The sequence below is a fragment of the Artibeus jamaicensis genome, unplaced genomic scaffold (genome assembly GCF_021234435.1).
Source record: "Artibeus jamaicensis isolate MK-2021 breed Jamaican fruit bat unplaced genomic scaffold, CSHL_Jam_final contig_797, whole genome shotgun sequence".
Taxonomy (NCBI): domain Eukaryota; kingdom Metazoa; phylum Chordata; class Mammalia; order Chiroptera; family Phyllostomidae; genus Artibeus; species Artibeus jamaicensis.
Window position 1 is genome coordinate 21,455,270 of NW_026521977.1, and position 17,801 is coordinate 21,473,070.

The 17,801-nt window shown below is 43.3% G+C and overlaps 1 protein-coding gene across 1 annotated transcript; it reads left to right on the forward strand.

Annotated features, from left to right (window-relative positions):
* Positions 1-3,989: 3,989 nt before the first annotated feature.
* Positions 3,990-12,315, forward strand: RAG1 (recombination activating 1). The gene is made up of 2 exons (XM_037128294.2): positions 3,990-4,067; positions 8,800-12,315. Exon 2 carries the CDS (start codon positions 8,814-8,816, stop codon positions 11,949-11,951), a length of 3,138 nt encoding a protein of 1,045 aa, XP_036984189.2. The 5' UTR covers positions 3,990-4,067; positions 8,800-8,813; the 3' UTR covers positions 11,952-12,315.
* The last annotated feature ends 5,486 nt before the right edge of the window (positions 12,316-17,801 follow it).

The window sequence follows — 17,801 nt, forward strand, 5'->3', positions numbered from 1 at the left end:
GAACAGTGAGTCTGGAGTTCCATAGTGGACTCTGATGGTGGTGGAAGGCTGGAGCTACATAGCTGTGGGATCCTGAGCCAATGACCTCAACCGCCTAAACTATTGGTGCTGTTTCCTAGTCATGGGACTTAATGGGGGGTTTTCATAACAGGTAGGAAATGGTGAGTGGTCGGGAGGGAAGAGAGAAGTCGGGATGAGGGGAAGAGAGGCGAGAACCAAACTTAAGATTCCTCCCAAATTAGTTCACAAATTCAGTCAAATTTTGAGATTTTTTTCTGACAGCGCAATGATATAGACCAGTGATTTTCAACTGTGCGCTGCGTCAGGCACGCTGGCGTGCTGCAAGAATTTCTAAAACATGCAATACCTGACTATTTAGTCAGCGGCACTGACCTCTTTTCCTTTAAATTGTCAAATAAAAAAAGTGACAACGGCCAACCCAATGATAGCTGTCTGGTGTGAATCAAAATTATACCTGTTTTGGGGGACAGATTGGCCAAAAAAATATTTTTTCGGCATGCTGCAGAAGTTTAGGAATGCGTATGTGTGTCAAGAGGTGCGAAAAGGTTGACAACGGCTGATGCAGAACTTTGTGTCCACACGGTGGCACTAGCTGTTTGGGAAACAGGCTCGCCAGCGCGGGAAAAGCCCGCTGCGGCACTCCTGAGTTGTGGGGAATGAGCTGCAGCTGACGTTTAGAGCAATTAATAACGCATTAGAAAATTTACTAACAGGGATAATCAACGTTGGGCTAATTAGAAAGCAATTTCGAGACTGTGGAAGTGGGGTAGAAATGAGCGTGTAGGGATCCTGGCTCTCTACCGCCAGTGCAGTGGCAAGTTGAAGGCGCTGAAGGCGCTAATCTGGCAATGACCTGTTCAGGTTCTGCTTCCTTGCCACCTTGAGTCTCTTTCCAGGCTCACGGAAGCAAGATGGCTTGGGAAAGAAGGATGCTCTCTTTGCGGTGTAGTGGAAAGGATCTTGTCCCGGGACCAGGGAGGCTGGGTTTGTACTGTTATTTCTGCTCCTAATTCCCTCCTGTGACATTGAACAGGGGACTTTGTCCTTCCAGGAGACTGTTTCTTACCTATAAAACGCATCCTTTGGGTCAGATAACCCCCTAAGTTCCCTTCTAGCTCTAGCAGTCAGTTTGATGCTAGAAGACGAGAGTTTTGCTAGCTGGAGATACAGGTACATGCTTACATTTGTAATCACAATGTCAGTAAACAGCATCTGCTGGATTATGATAAGAGCAAAAAAGGCAGTGTTCACACACTCAGACCACAGAGGCAGGAGTAGATTTTGATTAATATCAGCAACCGGAGCTCTTGGCTGTCTGGGAAGAAATTGAATTTGAAAAGGTCTCTTTAAAAGGGCCTGCAGGGAGGCAAGGGGAATAAGGGTAGGCGGCCTGCTAAGGAGGGATGGAGAGGTGGGTGCAGGGAGGGAGGGGGTGCGCATGCCCAGTGGGAGCCTCCAGGATTAACCACAGCTAAGCACTCCGTGGGAGGGCTGCACTCAAGGCTGAGACCTGGCCTCGAGTCGTCCAAACTCTCACTTGCCCTTTTCATTCTTTCCTGCTTCCTAAGTTGGCCAAGATCTGTCAGCAGTGTTTTATTCTTAATTTGCCTGGAACAACGCGGAATTTCCGGCAGCTCTGACTTCACTGTTTTCTGATGGAAGTGTAAGTGGGCTCCAGGTGGAATTCGTTATGTGGAAAAGATTTGAAACAAGAAGAGTGCATGGAATTTTAGTGGCCAGTGGGGGTCCCATCGCACAGCAGAGGACAGGTGATGGCAACAGGATGTCAACTCGGATGGGAGAGAGAAGCCCCAGGTGTCATGGGGAAGAACAAGAAAGTATCGCAACTCCGCCCTTGAAGAATCTGATGTAAACACATCTTTTTATGAAACAAAACAATGAGAAGACTTTATCTTCATATGCACCCAATACTCTTTGTCTTGTTTTACATTGTTAACAGTTTATGTATTTGTAAATATTGTGCTTTTTATATTTATAAAAGTAATACATGGCTGCTACAAATTTTAAATTAAAAAAAAAAACCTATGGTAAATATGGTAAGAAAAAGAAAGATCTCCCATTATCTAGTCTGACCCTTACGCCCCTGCTCCCGGTGGCCTGAATCATGTTGTTTGATGAGTCTTGCTGAACAATCTAACTTCTACAAGAAAAAGTTGGAAAAGATTCCATTTATGAACTTTTTGAGCTCAGAACCTTTTTCACTTCTGGTTTGGAACAGAGGGATGACTAACCTTCAGGGCTAAATCCAGGAGCGTCCTGGGCAAGTCCGGACGGTTGGTCACGCTGGTTCCACTTAACCTTCCAAGTCATTCTATGACCTAAGCCTGATCCTTGGAAGCCGGTTCTTGCTACTTTTTCCTACTCTTTAAGATATCACTGTTTCCCTGTTTCCTTCAAGATGAAGCAAGGAAGCCTGGCCCTTTCTCTTCCTGTGAGGTTCGTGGAGGTGGAATGCTCTGGAGCCCGAGAGGACGGATGGGAAGGGCATCTGTCACGTCAGCCCCTTGCGATCCCTCTATTGACTGCACCATGCAATATAAAGATGACATCAAGGCCCTGCTTCCTGCTGATTTGAACATGAGCAGTGTCTTCAGGAAAAAGTCTGTTCCCATCTGCCCAGCCCTACAACGTCCTGTGAATCCCTGGTGAAAGTTTCATCCCCTTGGGCACCAAAACACTGGAGCTCCAAGGAGCCACAGGCCAGTTCCCCTTTCTCTCAATATCACTGCAGTGGCTTCTGCCCTGTCTTGAGTTTGCCGAGCAGAAGCTTGTCCCCAGGACTGTTATGTGGTTGGACAGGCCCAAGCACAGAACAATGGGGTTACAAGAGGAGTATCTAATAAAGGCAGTGGAGTACAGAGAAATCCTTGCATCCGCCTCTTTGACCGTTTGTGCTGGGGACTGAGTGAGAACAAGGTGGTCCCCCACATACTAGCTGAACACAGTGGTGCTTAGAGGGTAAAGCTGGTCTGAGAGCTATAAGGGGTTTTGGAATACAGACTCTGTTAGGTATGCCGATTACTAGGTTCATTACTGAGGCATCCTCACACCCTTGGTACAAGTGGCCTTCAGTGCTCTCCTTTTACAAGAGAGCACAGCAACGAAAAACATGGGCTCTGGAAGCCCACCCACCTTCACTGTGTAGAGGCCATGTGACCACTGGCCAACAGTCTTCATGGCTCTAAGCTGTTGCTACTTCTCTTCAGAGAAAAGAATATCAAACGAGCAGGATTGTTGTGACAAATGATATGTAAAGCACTCAGAAGCCCAGCTTTTTGCTCTCAATAATTAGGAGCTAATATTATTAGTCCTAGGTTGTAGATGAGGAAATTGAGGCATCGGAGTCTGTGGACTGGAAAACTCTGGCCGTGTTTAAAGTTAGTGTGGTCACAGAGAAGCCCAGCCTCTGCTGAGAACTGACTGGGGGGAGGACTCTGGGGGGTGCTTTGGATAGCACTTCTAAATAATAATAAAAAATTATTGTGTAGTTAGTATTTGATGGATATCTATTGTACCAAGTGCAGGCACTGTTCCAACCACTTCCCTGTAACTCTCACTGTGTAACCTCATTGACTCTTTGAAGTATATACTATTAGTATTTCCATCGTATGGAGGAGGAAACTGAGGCACAGAGCGATAGAATCTTGGCAGAAGCAGAGCTGATGTTGGCAAGACCATTTCCAAACAAACAGGGGACTGAACTGGCAGCTTTGGCAATACTCCAGCACACACCCGTGCCCAGTTCTACACTCAGGTCCCCCAGCAAAGCTTCCTGAAGAGCCAGGTGCCAGCTGGAGCTGGGGGCTCCTGGGCTCTGATTGGTTGCCATCGTCTGTGGTTAGCCCTCCGTGGTGGGGGAGGCTGGGAAGGACAGTGGAAGCTGATAAATAATGCAGCCATCTGTTCTGAGGGACGAGAGAGCAAAGAGGGGGAGGAGAACACACTTTGCTTTCTTGTTGGTACCCAATATCATCAACCGAATTACAGACATCCCAACACTTTGCCCCGGCAGCCTGCTGAGCAAGGTAACACCTGGACTTTCCCCGCCTTCAGCTTTATATTTATTTCCATTTTTATGTTTCTAATTAGAAATACTCGGGCTTTTTTCCTTGCAGAGGATGAAGGGAGGGAGTGAAGGGAGCTGACATCAATTTGATTTTGCTCTCTAATGTATGAACATAGGGAAGGAATAAGAAGCCAAGTTTAGGAAGACACTGTAGTTTCATAGAGAAGGCACAAAGTACCGGAGTTCCTACAGATGGATGTGGTAGGCAGAGGCGTGGTTTAAGGTGTGTGCCTTGGATGGATGAGTAAACAAATCAGCAGAAGGAAAGGTGTGAGATCTCAGGGGGAAAAGTACTGTGCTGGTCCAGGAGAGAAAAAATTGAGGAGCAAACAGATTCCAGGGTGGGAGGGAGTGTGTACTTTCTCAGTGACTGCCAGGTATTGCCAGGAATTCCCTGGACTAAACAGGAGGTCAATGTTTCCCACTGTGTGACCTGTAGGCCACTCATAGCAGGATCCTTGGAATGTTTGTTCAAAAATACAGTTTCTGGACTGCATCTCAGAGAAGCTGAGTCAGAAACTCTGGGACCTGATCATTTGCAGTTACTATTTTTGAAAGCACAGGCTCCCTCATGATTCTGATACATAATAATTTTGAGAATTGCCATTATAGAAATCCTGCTTTGACGTTATGGCCTTGAGCCAGGATTCCTGGCCAGGGACTGTGGCAATGAACTTCTCTTTCTGAAGTGGTTCAAGCAGTAAGTTGCCTGGAGGAAAGGCAAGGAAGGCCCTTGGGGATATTTTGTGGCTGCCTGAGACTTAGAAAAAAGCTTCTGATGCTGCCAACTTTTGGCTGACAGTGCTGGGTAAATTGCAGAGGTTAGTATTTGTGGAGTGAATGAATGCATGAGTGGAACAGGTGTGACAATGAGGGGGTCACACCTGGGCATACACGAGTCACTTAGAAATTGTGTGTTGACTAACTCGAATATGTTAAAAGGGGAGACTGAGGGACCAGTACTAGGATGGGTATGTGTGCAGGGTGAGGAGCGGGACTGGGGTGGGGGGTGGTGCTGTTGCTGTGGCCCAACCTCCTGAAATAACTGACAGCACTCCCCACCAATGACAGCTTCTGCCTCACCCAAGCCACCCAGACTAGTTTGTACAGATGGCTTGTGCCTGGTACAGGGGACTGCAGTAGCTGTGATGGCAAGTGATGGTGAGGCTGAGATGGCAGTGTCCAATGGGAATGGCCCTGAGGCGGCAATAGCCACTCTGCGCTTTAGATTCTGTGGTTGGCCCACCATGGGGAACTTCTATTAGAAGAAAGGAGAGCAAGCATTTGCAAGGTTCCCGAGCATGAAAATAATGGTTATAAGATAATGATTCTAACTTCATTTTGTTTACAGCTTCATGTTTTCATTCACTGTCTACGTGTTTACTGGAAAAGAAAGATAAGCTAAGGATGGTGGTCAGATTTGAGGTTTAGCCAGGTCTCAAACTTTTCTAGGGGAAAATGTAGAAAGAAATATAGAAAAGTGACCACAAATATACATGTAGATCTGGTCTTTAAAACATTTTCTCCTAAACTGAATTGATGAGAAATTAAAAAAATAATGTTTGTTGTGAAAAATGCAAGTGATACAAGAATGAACAAAATATAAAATAAAGAGACTTCTTATCAGTGCTAATTTTATTTTCTGGAGAGTAAACATGGTTAAGATTTTAATGCATACCCTTCCAGAATCCCTGCACCTTCAGGTATGCAGAAATATGAACAAATATGCATAAAAGGAGCCCTACTATATTGCTATTGTTGTTCTATTCTCTGTTTTGACATGTGGTCATCTTATCATATTATCACTGCATGTAGAAATTACATATATACAACAGTATATATAGAAATTTTAAATTTTTGTATGGTTTTCCATTCTATACTGAACCATAGTTTAATAATACCCCATTGGTGATTATTTATGCTGTTTTCTATTTTAAAGTAATAATTTTTTAAACAAGTCTTTATCTCTGTCTCCAGATAAGTGGGGGATATCCTGTGGAATGTTTATTCCTATAAGAATAACCTGTTGGACTGTTTCTTTTTATTTATTTTAAGATTAAAAAAAGATTTTATTTATTTATTTTTGAAAGGGGAAGGGAGGGAGAAAGAGATGGAGAGAAAAATCAATGTGCAGTTGCCTCTCATGCACCCACCACTGGGGACCTGGCCTGCAACTCAGGCGTGGGCCCCAACTGGGAATTGAACTGGTGACCTTTCGGTTCACAGGCTGGTGCTCAATCCATGGAGCCACACCAGCCAGGGCTGGACTGTTTCTACAGAAAACTTCCTAAAAGCAGATTTATTACATGAAAGATAAAATATAGTTCAGCTTTTAAAAGACATTGCTAAGTTGTCCACTAGAGATATTCTACCAATGTACACTCCTTCCCAAAAGTCTTCATTTCCTCATGCTATTAAAGCTGAGAAAGAGCAATATTTTTAATCTTTGCTATTTAGATAGATTAAAAAATCTTGATAGCTATAGCTCTTAAAAGTTCCATCTTCTAAAATCAATACATGGTAATTTGAGAAAGAGTAAAAATCATAGGTAAGAATAAAAAACTTAAAACATTCATAGCTCCCACTGATAACTATTATTAGCATTTTGGCAACTATTTCTCCAAAAACAAGAATAACAGCGCCCCCTCTCGTGCTTCTTGCTTCTAGTTTGAATAAACTTTTAGGAGTTGAGTTGGAAAACAATCTAATAAATACGTTTGCTTTGTATGTCAATCATTAATGACTGCTTGGTGATGGCACTCTTTCCGTCAGATGGGAGCAGCTACATGAATGCATTTTGGTAGATTCTGATATAACATTACAGACCAGTGGGAGTCAGCAGAGGAGCGGGAAGGGAGGGGAGAGAGTTCTAGGGAATCTTTCCAAACGCCTGGTGCTTCACTAACTCATTCCATGAGGATTATTATTATCTCTGAATTCCAGGCAACAAGTGCATTCAAAAAAGACTGGAAAGGGAAAGGAATAAAAAGGTATTTGGGGACAAGTTCAGGCCATTAGGGGAGTTGTGGAAAGCCTTCGCCCCTCACACAGGACGGGATTTAGGGACACAACTGAGCCACAAGTGATGTTGAGGTGTTTGTTGAGTTGAGTAGAAGTGCTGTTGAGGTTAGTGAGACCTTTCAAAAAGTTTGGAATTTGTTTGGTTCTCACATGGTTCTGCATATAGAACAACTTAACAGGATTTTCTTTTTAACTAAGTCTTGGAAATTGGCTTTTCCTTTTCATGGAAAATAGCAATTTCTGAAACATAATGCATGCAAGATGGAACGGACTTCAGGAGTTTGAAGGGATGCCCCAGAGAGAAACTTCGTTAGCTGCAGCCAGGATCAGCCCTTTCGCCTGCCCACCTGCCCCCATCCCATCTGTGGCCTCAGCGTGTTCATCTGAGGATTAGTCTCCCTGACCCCATGATCATTAAAAAAAAAAATCACCACTTCGGTTAGTTAATTCATTGGTGGGGAGAAGTGTTGCTTGATGTAACTGGTGATTCAAGGGTGTTAACTCAGGCTAATTTGGGAGAGAAAGACAGTCGGCTGAAACCACAATTGCTGTTTTCCTATTCATGTGTGCTAAAGAATTTTGAGAGTAGTGGGCTAGTTGGTTCTAGAAAGGACCCAAATGGCATATTCAGACTTTCTCCTACAACACTTACTGAAGTCCGCACCACACCCTAGATTTTTAGGCTTTCCTGGCATATGTAATAGCACATTTTTTAAACCAGAAGATGAATATTACTCCCACCTCTTATTACAAACTCTAGAGCCATTGGCCATTGCCCAGGATTGAATTTCATGATGGCAGCCCACCAAACACCTCGAAGTTGCTTAGGCTTATATCTGAAACGACTTGAATTTTTCATCTTATAAGCCCTTGGGAATCTTTGTATGTGCCCATTATGGTTTTAATGCAGGTTTAGAGAGTAATGTGCTTTTTGTTTCTAATGTAGACACAGCCTTATAATTTACAGCAGTGTTCACTAATTAAAATTGCAAACAAAATTACTACCCATGATTCTTATTATTAGCTCACATTCATAAACCTCAACATTCACACTATCCTTCAAGTAGTGAACAATTAGTTCCTTGGGTTAGTAGCTTTATCATCCCTTTATGACCTCTTTGGAAGAAATAAACAACCTACTTCCCAGATGACTGCTTTAAAAAGCTGGAAATATATTGTTCAGCTAGTGCAATGAGGCTAATGCAATGTGAAAAATATGACTTTTCTTTGGTTTTAGTGGCTAAGTTTTCCTTGTAGGTACTTAGCAAATAACTATTGAGCACCTGTGTACTGGGAATCTGGGGAGACAAAGATGACTTACTCAAAGATTCGGTTCTCAAAGACCTCAAGGTTTTGGTGGAAAGGAAATGAGGTTGCACACATGTGGATACAACAAACACATGTATATAAAACAAAGTGAAGTACCTGGTGGTGCATGGACTCTGATACATGGTCCAGAGACCACAGGCAGTGCCAGAACAGGAAACTGCTCTGTTCTCTGCTGTGTGATCAACACCCAACGTGGTCTGTTACAATAGGAGGTTTCCTAAGTAACTTTCTGGGTGAGTTGAGGAATAACTACTTGAATGTATTAATTTGTATTCCTTCCAGGATGCATCAGTGAGATGTTGAAATCTTTTCCTAATCTGGCTTGTTTTCACTGTTCCCAGGCAGTTCAGCCAGCATGGCTGTCTCTTTGCCACCCACTCTGGGACTCGGCTCTGCTCCGGATGAAATCCAGCACCCGCATATTAAATTTTCAGAATGGAAATTTAAGCTGTTTCGGGTGAGATCCTTGGAAAAGGCACCTGAAGAAGCACAAACAGAGAAGAAAGAGTCCTCTGAGGGGAAACTCTCTCTAGAGCAATCTCCTGCAGTCCCGGACAAAGCCGGGGCTGAGAAGCCAACCTCGACACAACCAGCATTAAAGCCTCACCCTAAGTTTTTGAAGAAATTCCATGATGATGAAGGGCAGGCAAGGGAAAAAGCAATGCACCAAGCGAACCTTCGGCATCTCTGCCGCATCTGTGGGAATTCTTTTAAAAATGTAGAGCACAGTAGGAGATATCCAGTCCATGGGCCCGTGGATGGTAAAACCCAAGTCCTTTTACGAAAGAAAGAGAAGAGAGCCACTTCCTGGCCAGACCTCATTGCCAAGGTTTTCCAGATCGATGTGAAGTCAGATGTTGACTCGATCCACCCCACTGAGTTCTGCCATAACTGCTGGCGCATCATGCACAGGAAGTTCAGAAGTGCCCCAAGTGAGGTCTACTTCCCGAGGAATGCAACCATGGAGTGGCACCCCCACACACCATCCTGTGACATCTGCCACAATGCCCGTCGGGGACTCAAGAGGAAGAGTCATCAGCCAAATGTGCAGCTCAGCAAAAAACTCAAAACGGTGCTTGACCAAGCAAGACGAGCACGTCAGCGCAAGAAGAAAGCTCAGGCAAGGATCAGTAGCAAGGAAATGATGAAGCAGATTGCCTCCTGCAGTAAGATTCATCTCAGTACCAAGCTCCTTGCAGTGGACTTCCCGGCGCACTTTGTGAAATCTATCTCCTGCCAGATTTGTGAGCACATTCTGGCTGACCCTGTGGAGACCACCTGTAAGCATGTATTTTGCAGGATCTGCATTCTCAGATGCCTCAAAGTCATGGGCAGCTATTGTCCTTCTTGCCGATATCCCTGCTTCCCTACTGACCTGGAGAGTCCAGTGAAGTCCTTTCTGAGCATCTTGAATTCCCTGATGGTGAAATGTCCAGCCAAAGAGTGTGACGAGGAGGTCAGCTTGGAAAAATATAATCACCATGTCTCGACCCACAAGAACTCAAAAGAAACTTTTGTGCATATTAATAAAGGAGGCCGGCCCCGCCAGCACCTCCTGTCACTGACCCGGAGGGCTCAGAAGCACCGTCTGAGGGAGCTCAAACTGCAGGTGAAGGCCTTTGCTGACAAAGAAGAAGGCGGAGATGTCAAGTCTGTGTGCCTGACCTTGTTCCTGCTGGCGCTGAGGGCACGCAATGAGCACAAACAGGCCGATGAGCTGGAGGCCATCATGCAGGGACGTGGCTCTGGCCTGCAGCCCGCTGTTTGCTTGGCCATCCGCGTCAACACCTTCCTCAGCTGCAGTCAGTACCACAAGATGTACAGGACTGTAAAAGCCATCACGGGGAGGCAGATTTTCCAGCCTTTGCACGCCCTTCGGAATGCCGAGAAGGTCCTTCTGCCCGGCTACCACCCCTTTGAGTGGCAGCCACCTCTGAAGAATGTGTCTTCTAGCACCGATGTGGGCATTATTGATGGACTGTCTGGACTGTCCTCCTCTGTGGACGATTACCCAGTAGACACCATTGCGAAGCGGTTTCGCTATGATGCAGCATTGGTGTCTGCCCTGATGGACATGGAGGAAGACATCTTGGGAGGCATGAGAGCCCAAGACCTCGATGACTACCTGAATGGCCCCTTCACTGTAGTGGTGAAGGAGTCTTGCGACGGAATGGGAGATGTGAGTGAGAAGCACGGGAGTGGGCCCGCTGTTCCAGAAAAGGCGGTTCGGTTCTCATTCACAGTCATGAAGATTACTATAGCACATGGCTCGCAGAGCGTGAAGGTGTTTGAGGAGGCCAAACCTAACTCTGAACTGTGTTGCAAGCCCCTGTGCCTTATGCTGGCAGATGAGTCCGACCATGAGACCCTCACAGCCATACTAAGCCCTCTCATTGCCGAGAGGGAGGCCATGAAGAACAGTGAATTGATGCTTGAAATGGGAGGCATCCTCCGGACTTTCAAGTTCATCTTCAGGGGGACTGGGTATGACGAGAAACTGGTCCGTGAAGTGGAAGGCCTGGAGGCTTCTGGTTCAGTCTACATCTGCACCCTGTGTGATGCCACCCGCCTGGAAGCCTCTCAGAACCTCGTCTTGCACTCCATAACCAGAAGCCACACGGAGAACCTGGAGCGCTATGAGGTCTGGCGTTCCAACCCGTTCCACGAGTCTGTGGAAGAACTCCGGGATCGGGTGAAAGGGGTCTCGGCCAAGCCCTTCATTGAAACGGTCCCTTCCATAGATGCGCTCCACTGTGACATTGGCAATGCAGCTGAGTTCTACAAGATTTTCCAGCTAGAGATAGGGGAGGTGTATAAGAATCCCAGTGCCTCCAAAGAGGAGAGGAAAAGGTGGCAGGCTACCTTGGACAAGCATCTCCGGAAGAAGATGAACCTGAAACCAATCATGAGGATGAACGGCAACTTTGCCAGGAAACTCATGACCAAAGAGACTGTTGAAGCTGTATGTGAACTAATTCCCTCCGAGGAGAGGCACGAAGCCCTGAGGGAGCTGATGGACCTTTATCTGAAGATGAAACCTGTGTGGCGCTCGTCGTGCCCCGCTAAAGAATGCCCAGAGTCTCTCTGCCAGTACAGCTTCAATTCACAGCGGTTTGCTGAGCTCCTCTCTACCAAGTTCAAGTATAGATATGAGGGCAAAATCACCAATTACTTTCACAAAACCCTGGCACATGTCCCTGAAATTATTGAGAGGGATGGCTCCATCGGGGCCTGGGCAAGCGAGGGAAATGAGTCAGGCAACAAACTGTTCAGGCGCTTCAGGAAAATGAATGCCAGGCAGTCGAAGTGCTACGAAATGGAAGACGTCTTGAAGCATCACTGGTTGTATACTTCCAAATACCTTCAGAAGTTTATGAATGCTCATAATGCATTAAAAAACTCTGGGTTTTCCATAAACTCCCAGGGATGTTTAGAGGAGGACCCGTTAGGCCTGGAGGACTCTCTGGAAACTCAAGATTCGATGGAATTTTAAGTAGGTCAGGCACTTATGAGGTGGTTTTGCAAATGAGTTTTCCTTTGGGTTGCGCTGAGACCTTCTCCTAGCACCCTCACTCTTGTGTTCAGGGGGTCACCAACCAAGCAGTGGTAGGTGGGAGAGGCTGCAGATGCTGAGACCAGTCAGGAATGGGTAACGGATGTGCTGATTGCTTGCACCATTTAGGGAGTTCAGAGAGGCAACAGGAGAAATCGGTTATTTGAAAAGCTTGGTAGCTCAGAGTAGGAGTAACTGCAGGGGACCAGAGGTGAACAAAGATACATGCATGTGTGAATGAGTGACATGAAAATCAAAGCCAAGGTTGTCAAAGAACAATGATCAGAGAGGCAAAGGGAGGAACTGTCTCGAGGTTTCCATTCCCTCCTCTCCATTTATTATAGTTTTCATTGAGATGTAAGTGTTTTCTATACCGATATTGTAGAATTCTTGGTATTATACTTTTCACGTATCTTGGCTTACTTTATAAGATCTGAAGAGCTTTCCATATTTCTCCAATAATAATCATATGTTACATTTGTGTGGCACAGTGACCCTTACTGTGTTTTCAACCTGATTTCTCATCTGGTACATTTATACAGAAATGCCCTACATCCAGATTTTTTAAAAATTTTTATGTCTGAAAATTAGACCTTTTTTAGGTTTAAATGATGTGTCTACTAAAACCTTAAAAGTTTGGGAGGTCATCTGCTGCCATGGATTTTTCAATAATGAAGCTAGAAGAACACGACTGTTAGCTGCAGTTAGTTACCAAGTCTTCTAGAAATACATGTTTACTTAGCTATCAGGAGCCAGGTGTCATTTTTCTTTCTAATTTTTAATTTCAATGAATTTAGCCTCCAAATGTTTTGTCTTACCACAGAGTAAGCTTTTGTCAAAGCCACAGAGACTTTTAAAATCTGGATTTGCTCACTGTATAAAAACAGATTTAATGTCTCGTTGAAAATTTCTGCTGGAGTTTCTCCATGTGATACCTGGGTTGATTTTACTAAATCCAGGTTTCCTGAAGTATTTCCCTCTGAAATGGGTTATTCTTTCATTATGATCTGTTTACTTTCAGTGTTTTAATATTTTTGAAGCAGGGTACCTTTTTACTTTTCCCACTTGCTAAGTTTAGCTCAGTCTGCTCCTACTACAGTGGAAGAGTTAACATTTGTAGAGTGTTTTTATTTTTTGGAACTTTGGAATATTTTGGCTTTCATTTTTGCCTCATTTTTCTGTGGGGTAGATGTAGACATTGTTATTATTCCTATTTGATGGAGGGTTAAATGATTTGTTCAACATCACAGAGATAATAAATATCTATTTGGAATTTGAACATAGGTATTTTGTGTCCAAACTCCATGTTCTTTCTAGTTGAACAATTCACTTTTTTAAAAGAAATAAGGCAGGATCATATTTGTTTAGGATCCACAATTAATCCCCACAGTTCATAATCCTGGGATTATGTTTCTTGGGGGCAGGAAGGGGGTACTTAAGTTATTAGTGTGCTTTAGGACTTGTGACATAAAAAAGCAATGCTGAAGCTCCCAAGAGCCCCCAAACTTCTGGTGGCTCCATGTATTTGGAAACTATAGTCTGTATCCTTAGAAATGTGGGAATTGCCAATTGCCTGCAATTTAGAGCAGGTATGGGATTTTATATGCCAGTGAGTCAAAATGATATGTTAGCATTCATTAGTTTTTCTTCCTTTGATTCTATTGACCATAATTGCCGTGTTTCATACACAGGATATCAAAGAGCTTTGTATCTGTCAAACGTGTATCAGTGACATTTTCCTAACTGATATGCATTTGGTGTTTTTATGGGGATTGAACCCAGTATTTTCTATTTAATAAATACAGCAATTTTTTCTTTTTCTATATAGAATCTATATAAATGACAAAGACACATGTAGTTTAGTGATCAAAACCATATGCATATTTCAATTTAATTTTTTCTTCAAAATGAAAGTTTTGCATTTTGTAAATGAATGGGCTTCTGAACCCCCCCCCCCCCCTTTTTCTCCATTCATTTAATCCTGACAGTGTCAGCACTAATAAAACAGCTGACTTCCTGCACTCTCCCTGTCCCGCAGTGTGCTGGCCCTGCTTTGCGGGCTTTTTCCCATTTCCCCTCTGCCACTTAATTGTTGACACTGTAAATACTTTCCAGTATTAACTTCCCCCTTCTAGCATCTGAGGAGCTACTTGGAGTGCATGTGAGTAACAGCATGATTTACAGCACAGCCACCCCAGTCATCCCTCCGTCAGATCACATTTTGATGCGCCCCAGGAACATCTGGCCACAGGAACTTCAAAATGTAGAAATGTTGCCCGTGGTTCTTTGCCTTCATTGTTGAGATTGCAATATCCCCAGCCCTGGTTTTCTATTCAAGTTTGATTGTTGCCCGTTGCAAATGCAGTCACTGACTGCAGGGAAATTCACCCCAATGAAGGGAGCATTTGTTTGAGGCAGAGATGGGGACCTCACAAGTGCAATGTGTTTCCTGAAATCTGATTCTACAAGTTTCTTCCAGCCCAGCAAGGGGCACTGCAGGGACCAGTGATAATGGCTGATGAAAAGTGATGAGTGGTCCGTGTGAGGTCAGAAAGCTCTTTGGGATTAACAAACCTGCACGGAGAAGTAAGTGGGAGGAACAGGTGTCTTTTCCTTACAGGTGAACTGGATTTTAGTTTTGCCCCAATTTGTTGTCACAAAATATAGATGAAGTTAAAGATTTTTTTTTTGGTTGTTGAATGTGTGGGTCTTGCCTTATCAAACAGAATTCAAATTCCATTCAGCTAGGAGTTATGATTTGTGTAAGTACCAGTGGTGGTTGGGAACAGTAAATCATCATTAGGGTGCAAGTGACTTTTGATTGCAGATTGGTATGTATCTTCAATTATTGTATGAGAGAGGGTCTATTCTTGCAATGTTAAGCAATTTTAAATGAGTGGCTACTTTGGCCCTATGTTGTTTCATTTAACTACAGTAATATACCTTAGAGATTATTTTTGGTGAGTTTTTTTGTGGCATTGTACTTCACTTTATTTTCTTACAAATAATCATAAAGCTTGTTTAATGGCTATCAAGAGCCTTCTTTTTTCTTGTTTTAGTGAAAGTTCAGGTACTAGGATGAAATGGATTTATGTGATGTGAGGAGCCTTGTATACTTCCATGTCAAAGGTTTTCAAAGTCAATAAAGCATGTGTTTTAGTACTTGTTTTTATATTTTAATACTTCTACTCATTAATATCATGTTTACTATGAACACCTTTATATTTAAGTATTTGAAATAAAAGCTTAAAATTTGGAAATTATGGGTATTGTGCTTTATATTCAAATAATAATGTTGAGTTCAACATTAAAAAAATGAAGTAACACCTTTTTTTCTTGAGGGAAACACAAAATAAATTTGTTGATCTTTAGAATAAAGGGCAACAGAATCATGATAATGAGTATAATTTATCTTACTTTAGAATGAGACAATTTGGTTTTGGATACTTGAGGTAAATAGTAAGCCTTTGAAAATGTAGGATTTGCAAATCAGTGAGTTTAAGTCCTTGGAGAACCTGATAAAAATTTGGATCTGTTCCCCAGAAAATTCCCATGTGCATTAACTCAGAGCTGTGGTCCGGGAGGCTGATGTGCCCAGGACTCTGCAGGTAATGGCAGAACTGAGCTGAAGCCCAGGCCCTTTTGTTCATGCTTTTCCCAGTGATAATGATGATAGTAGTAACAATAACAACAACAAGGGCTACCACTCAGCAAACTGAGTGGCACACACGCTGCATGGGGTTTTCTCATTGGGTCCCTCGGGAGTTGATACTACTAGTGTCTTTCTGTTACACACGGGCTCACTGAAGCTTATTTCAGCCAGAAAATGGCAAAGTCACATCTTCACAATTTCCCCTCTAGTTCCGCCCACCTTCCCTTAGCGCTTCCCATCATCACTCCATCATCCACAGATTTTCAAGCATCTTAGTGCCACCTTTGCTGCAGAACTCCTAGCTCTCTCCTACAAAGAACTTCAGCCTGGCCGCTTCTGTGCAACCATACGGGGTTAAAACATTGAATATACTTGTGTTTGTAGGTAAATAGCCTGTGCTCTGAGGCCCCAAGTCCCCTTCCCTATTCTGGCAGTCCTGCCCCATTCTCTAGAAACCCACAATCTAGCAAGTAACAGGTTAACTCTCAGCACAGCAGGGGCCCTAGGGATCCAGCATTAGGCTGGCATCTTTGACTAATTTTTGTACTAGTATTATCATTGCCTTGTTTCATTTTTTCCTACTCTTTTTGAAGTGTAATTGACAAACAAAATTATATTTATTTAAGGGGTACAAGATGATGATTCACTATACCTGTGCACTGTGAAATATTTATCACCATCAAGTTAATGAACACATCCTTTGCCTCACATAGTTATTGTGTGTGCAGAACACTTAAGGTCTACTGTCTTAACAAATTTCAAGTCTGCAGTTCAGCTTAACAATAACCCACAACCTTCGGACCAACTTCAAGTCTGCACTTCAATATTAGTAACTATAGTCCCCATGCTCTATACTAGTTCCTCAGAACTAAAACCCGTGACTGAAAGTTTGTACTCTTTGACCAAGTATTTGAATGTTACCTTTGCACTTGAGAATGAAGTTATCTCCTTACTCTTGAAGGCCCAGCTAAGTTCTGTGTTGTTTCTGATACTTTTTCTAACTAATTCAGCCTATATTTTAAACAAATATTTATAGAACACCTTCTACGAGCAAACAGTGGGCACTTGGCCCCGGAGATACAGGAGTGAGCAACACAGCTGAGTACTGCTCACAAAGAGTGAGGGGGAGGTGCCCTCAATCAACAATCAGCCTGGAAATGCATAACCTCACACTTGAGCAGGCATCACGAAGGAAAAGTACTGGGTGCAGCTGAACTACAGTAATGTGTTCTTTATTTCTGCATATTTTATTGATTATTCTAGTATAGTTGTCCTGGTTTTTCTCCCTTTGTCCCCCTCCACCCAGCACCACGCCTAGTCCCTCAGGCAACCCCTCCACCATTGTTCGTGTTCATGGGTCACGCATATAAGTTCTTTGGCTACTCCATTCCCTACACTGTACTTTACATTCCCATGGCTATTCTGGAACTATGTATTTGTACTATTTGTGGTTCTTAGTCCACTCACCTCCTCAACCAGTCCCCCACTTGGGCACCCCATCTGCTAATCATAAAAATGCTCTCTGTATCCATGATTCTGTCTCTGTTCTTATTTGCTTAGTTAGTTGTTTAGATTCAACTGTTGATAGATATGTATTTTTGCCATTTTATTGTCCATAGTTTTAACTTTCTTCTTTTTTTTAAAAATAAGCTCCTTTAACATTTCATATAATAATGGTTTGGTGATGGTAAACTCCTTTAGTTTTTTCTTGTCTGGGAAGCTCTTTTTCTGCCCTCCCATTCTATATGATAGCTTTGCTGGGTAGAGCAATCTTGACTGTGGGTTTCTGCTTTTTGTGACTTTGAATATTTTTTGCCAATATCTTCTATTTTGCAGTTTATTTTGAGAAATCAGCTGACAGTTTTATTGGAACTCCCCTGTAGGTAACTAACTTCTTTTCTCTTGTTGCTTTTAAGATTCTCTCTTTATCTCTAACGTTTGGCATTTTAATTATGATGTATCCTGAAGTGGGCCTCTTTGCATCCACCTTGTTTGGGATTCTCTGTGCTTCCTGGACTTGCATGTCTTTTTCCTTCACCAAATTAGGGAAGTTTTCTTTCATTATGTTTTCAAATAGATTTCACTTTCTTGCTTTTTCTCTTCTCCTTCTGGCACCTGTATGATGTGAATGTTGGACC

Coding starts and splice junctions, on each gene's coding strand:
- RAG1 (XM_037128294.2), top strand. CDS start 8,814: ATGGCTGTCTCTTTGCCACCCACTCTGGGACTCGGCTCTGCTCCGGAT.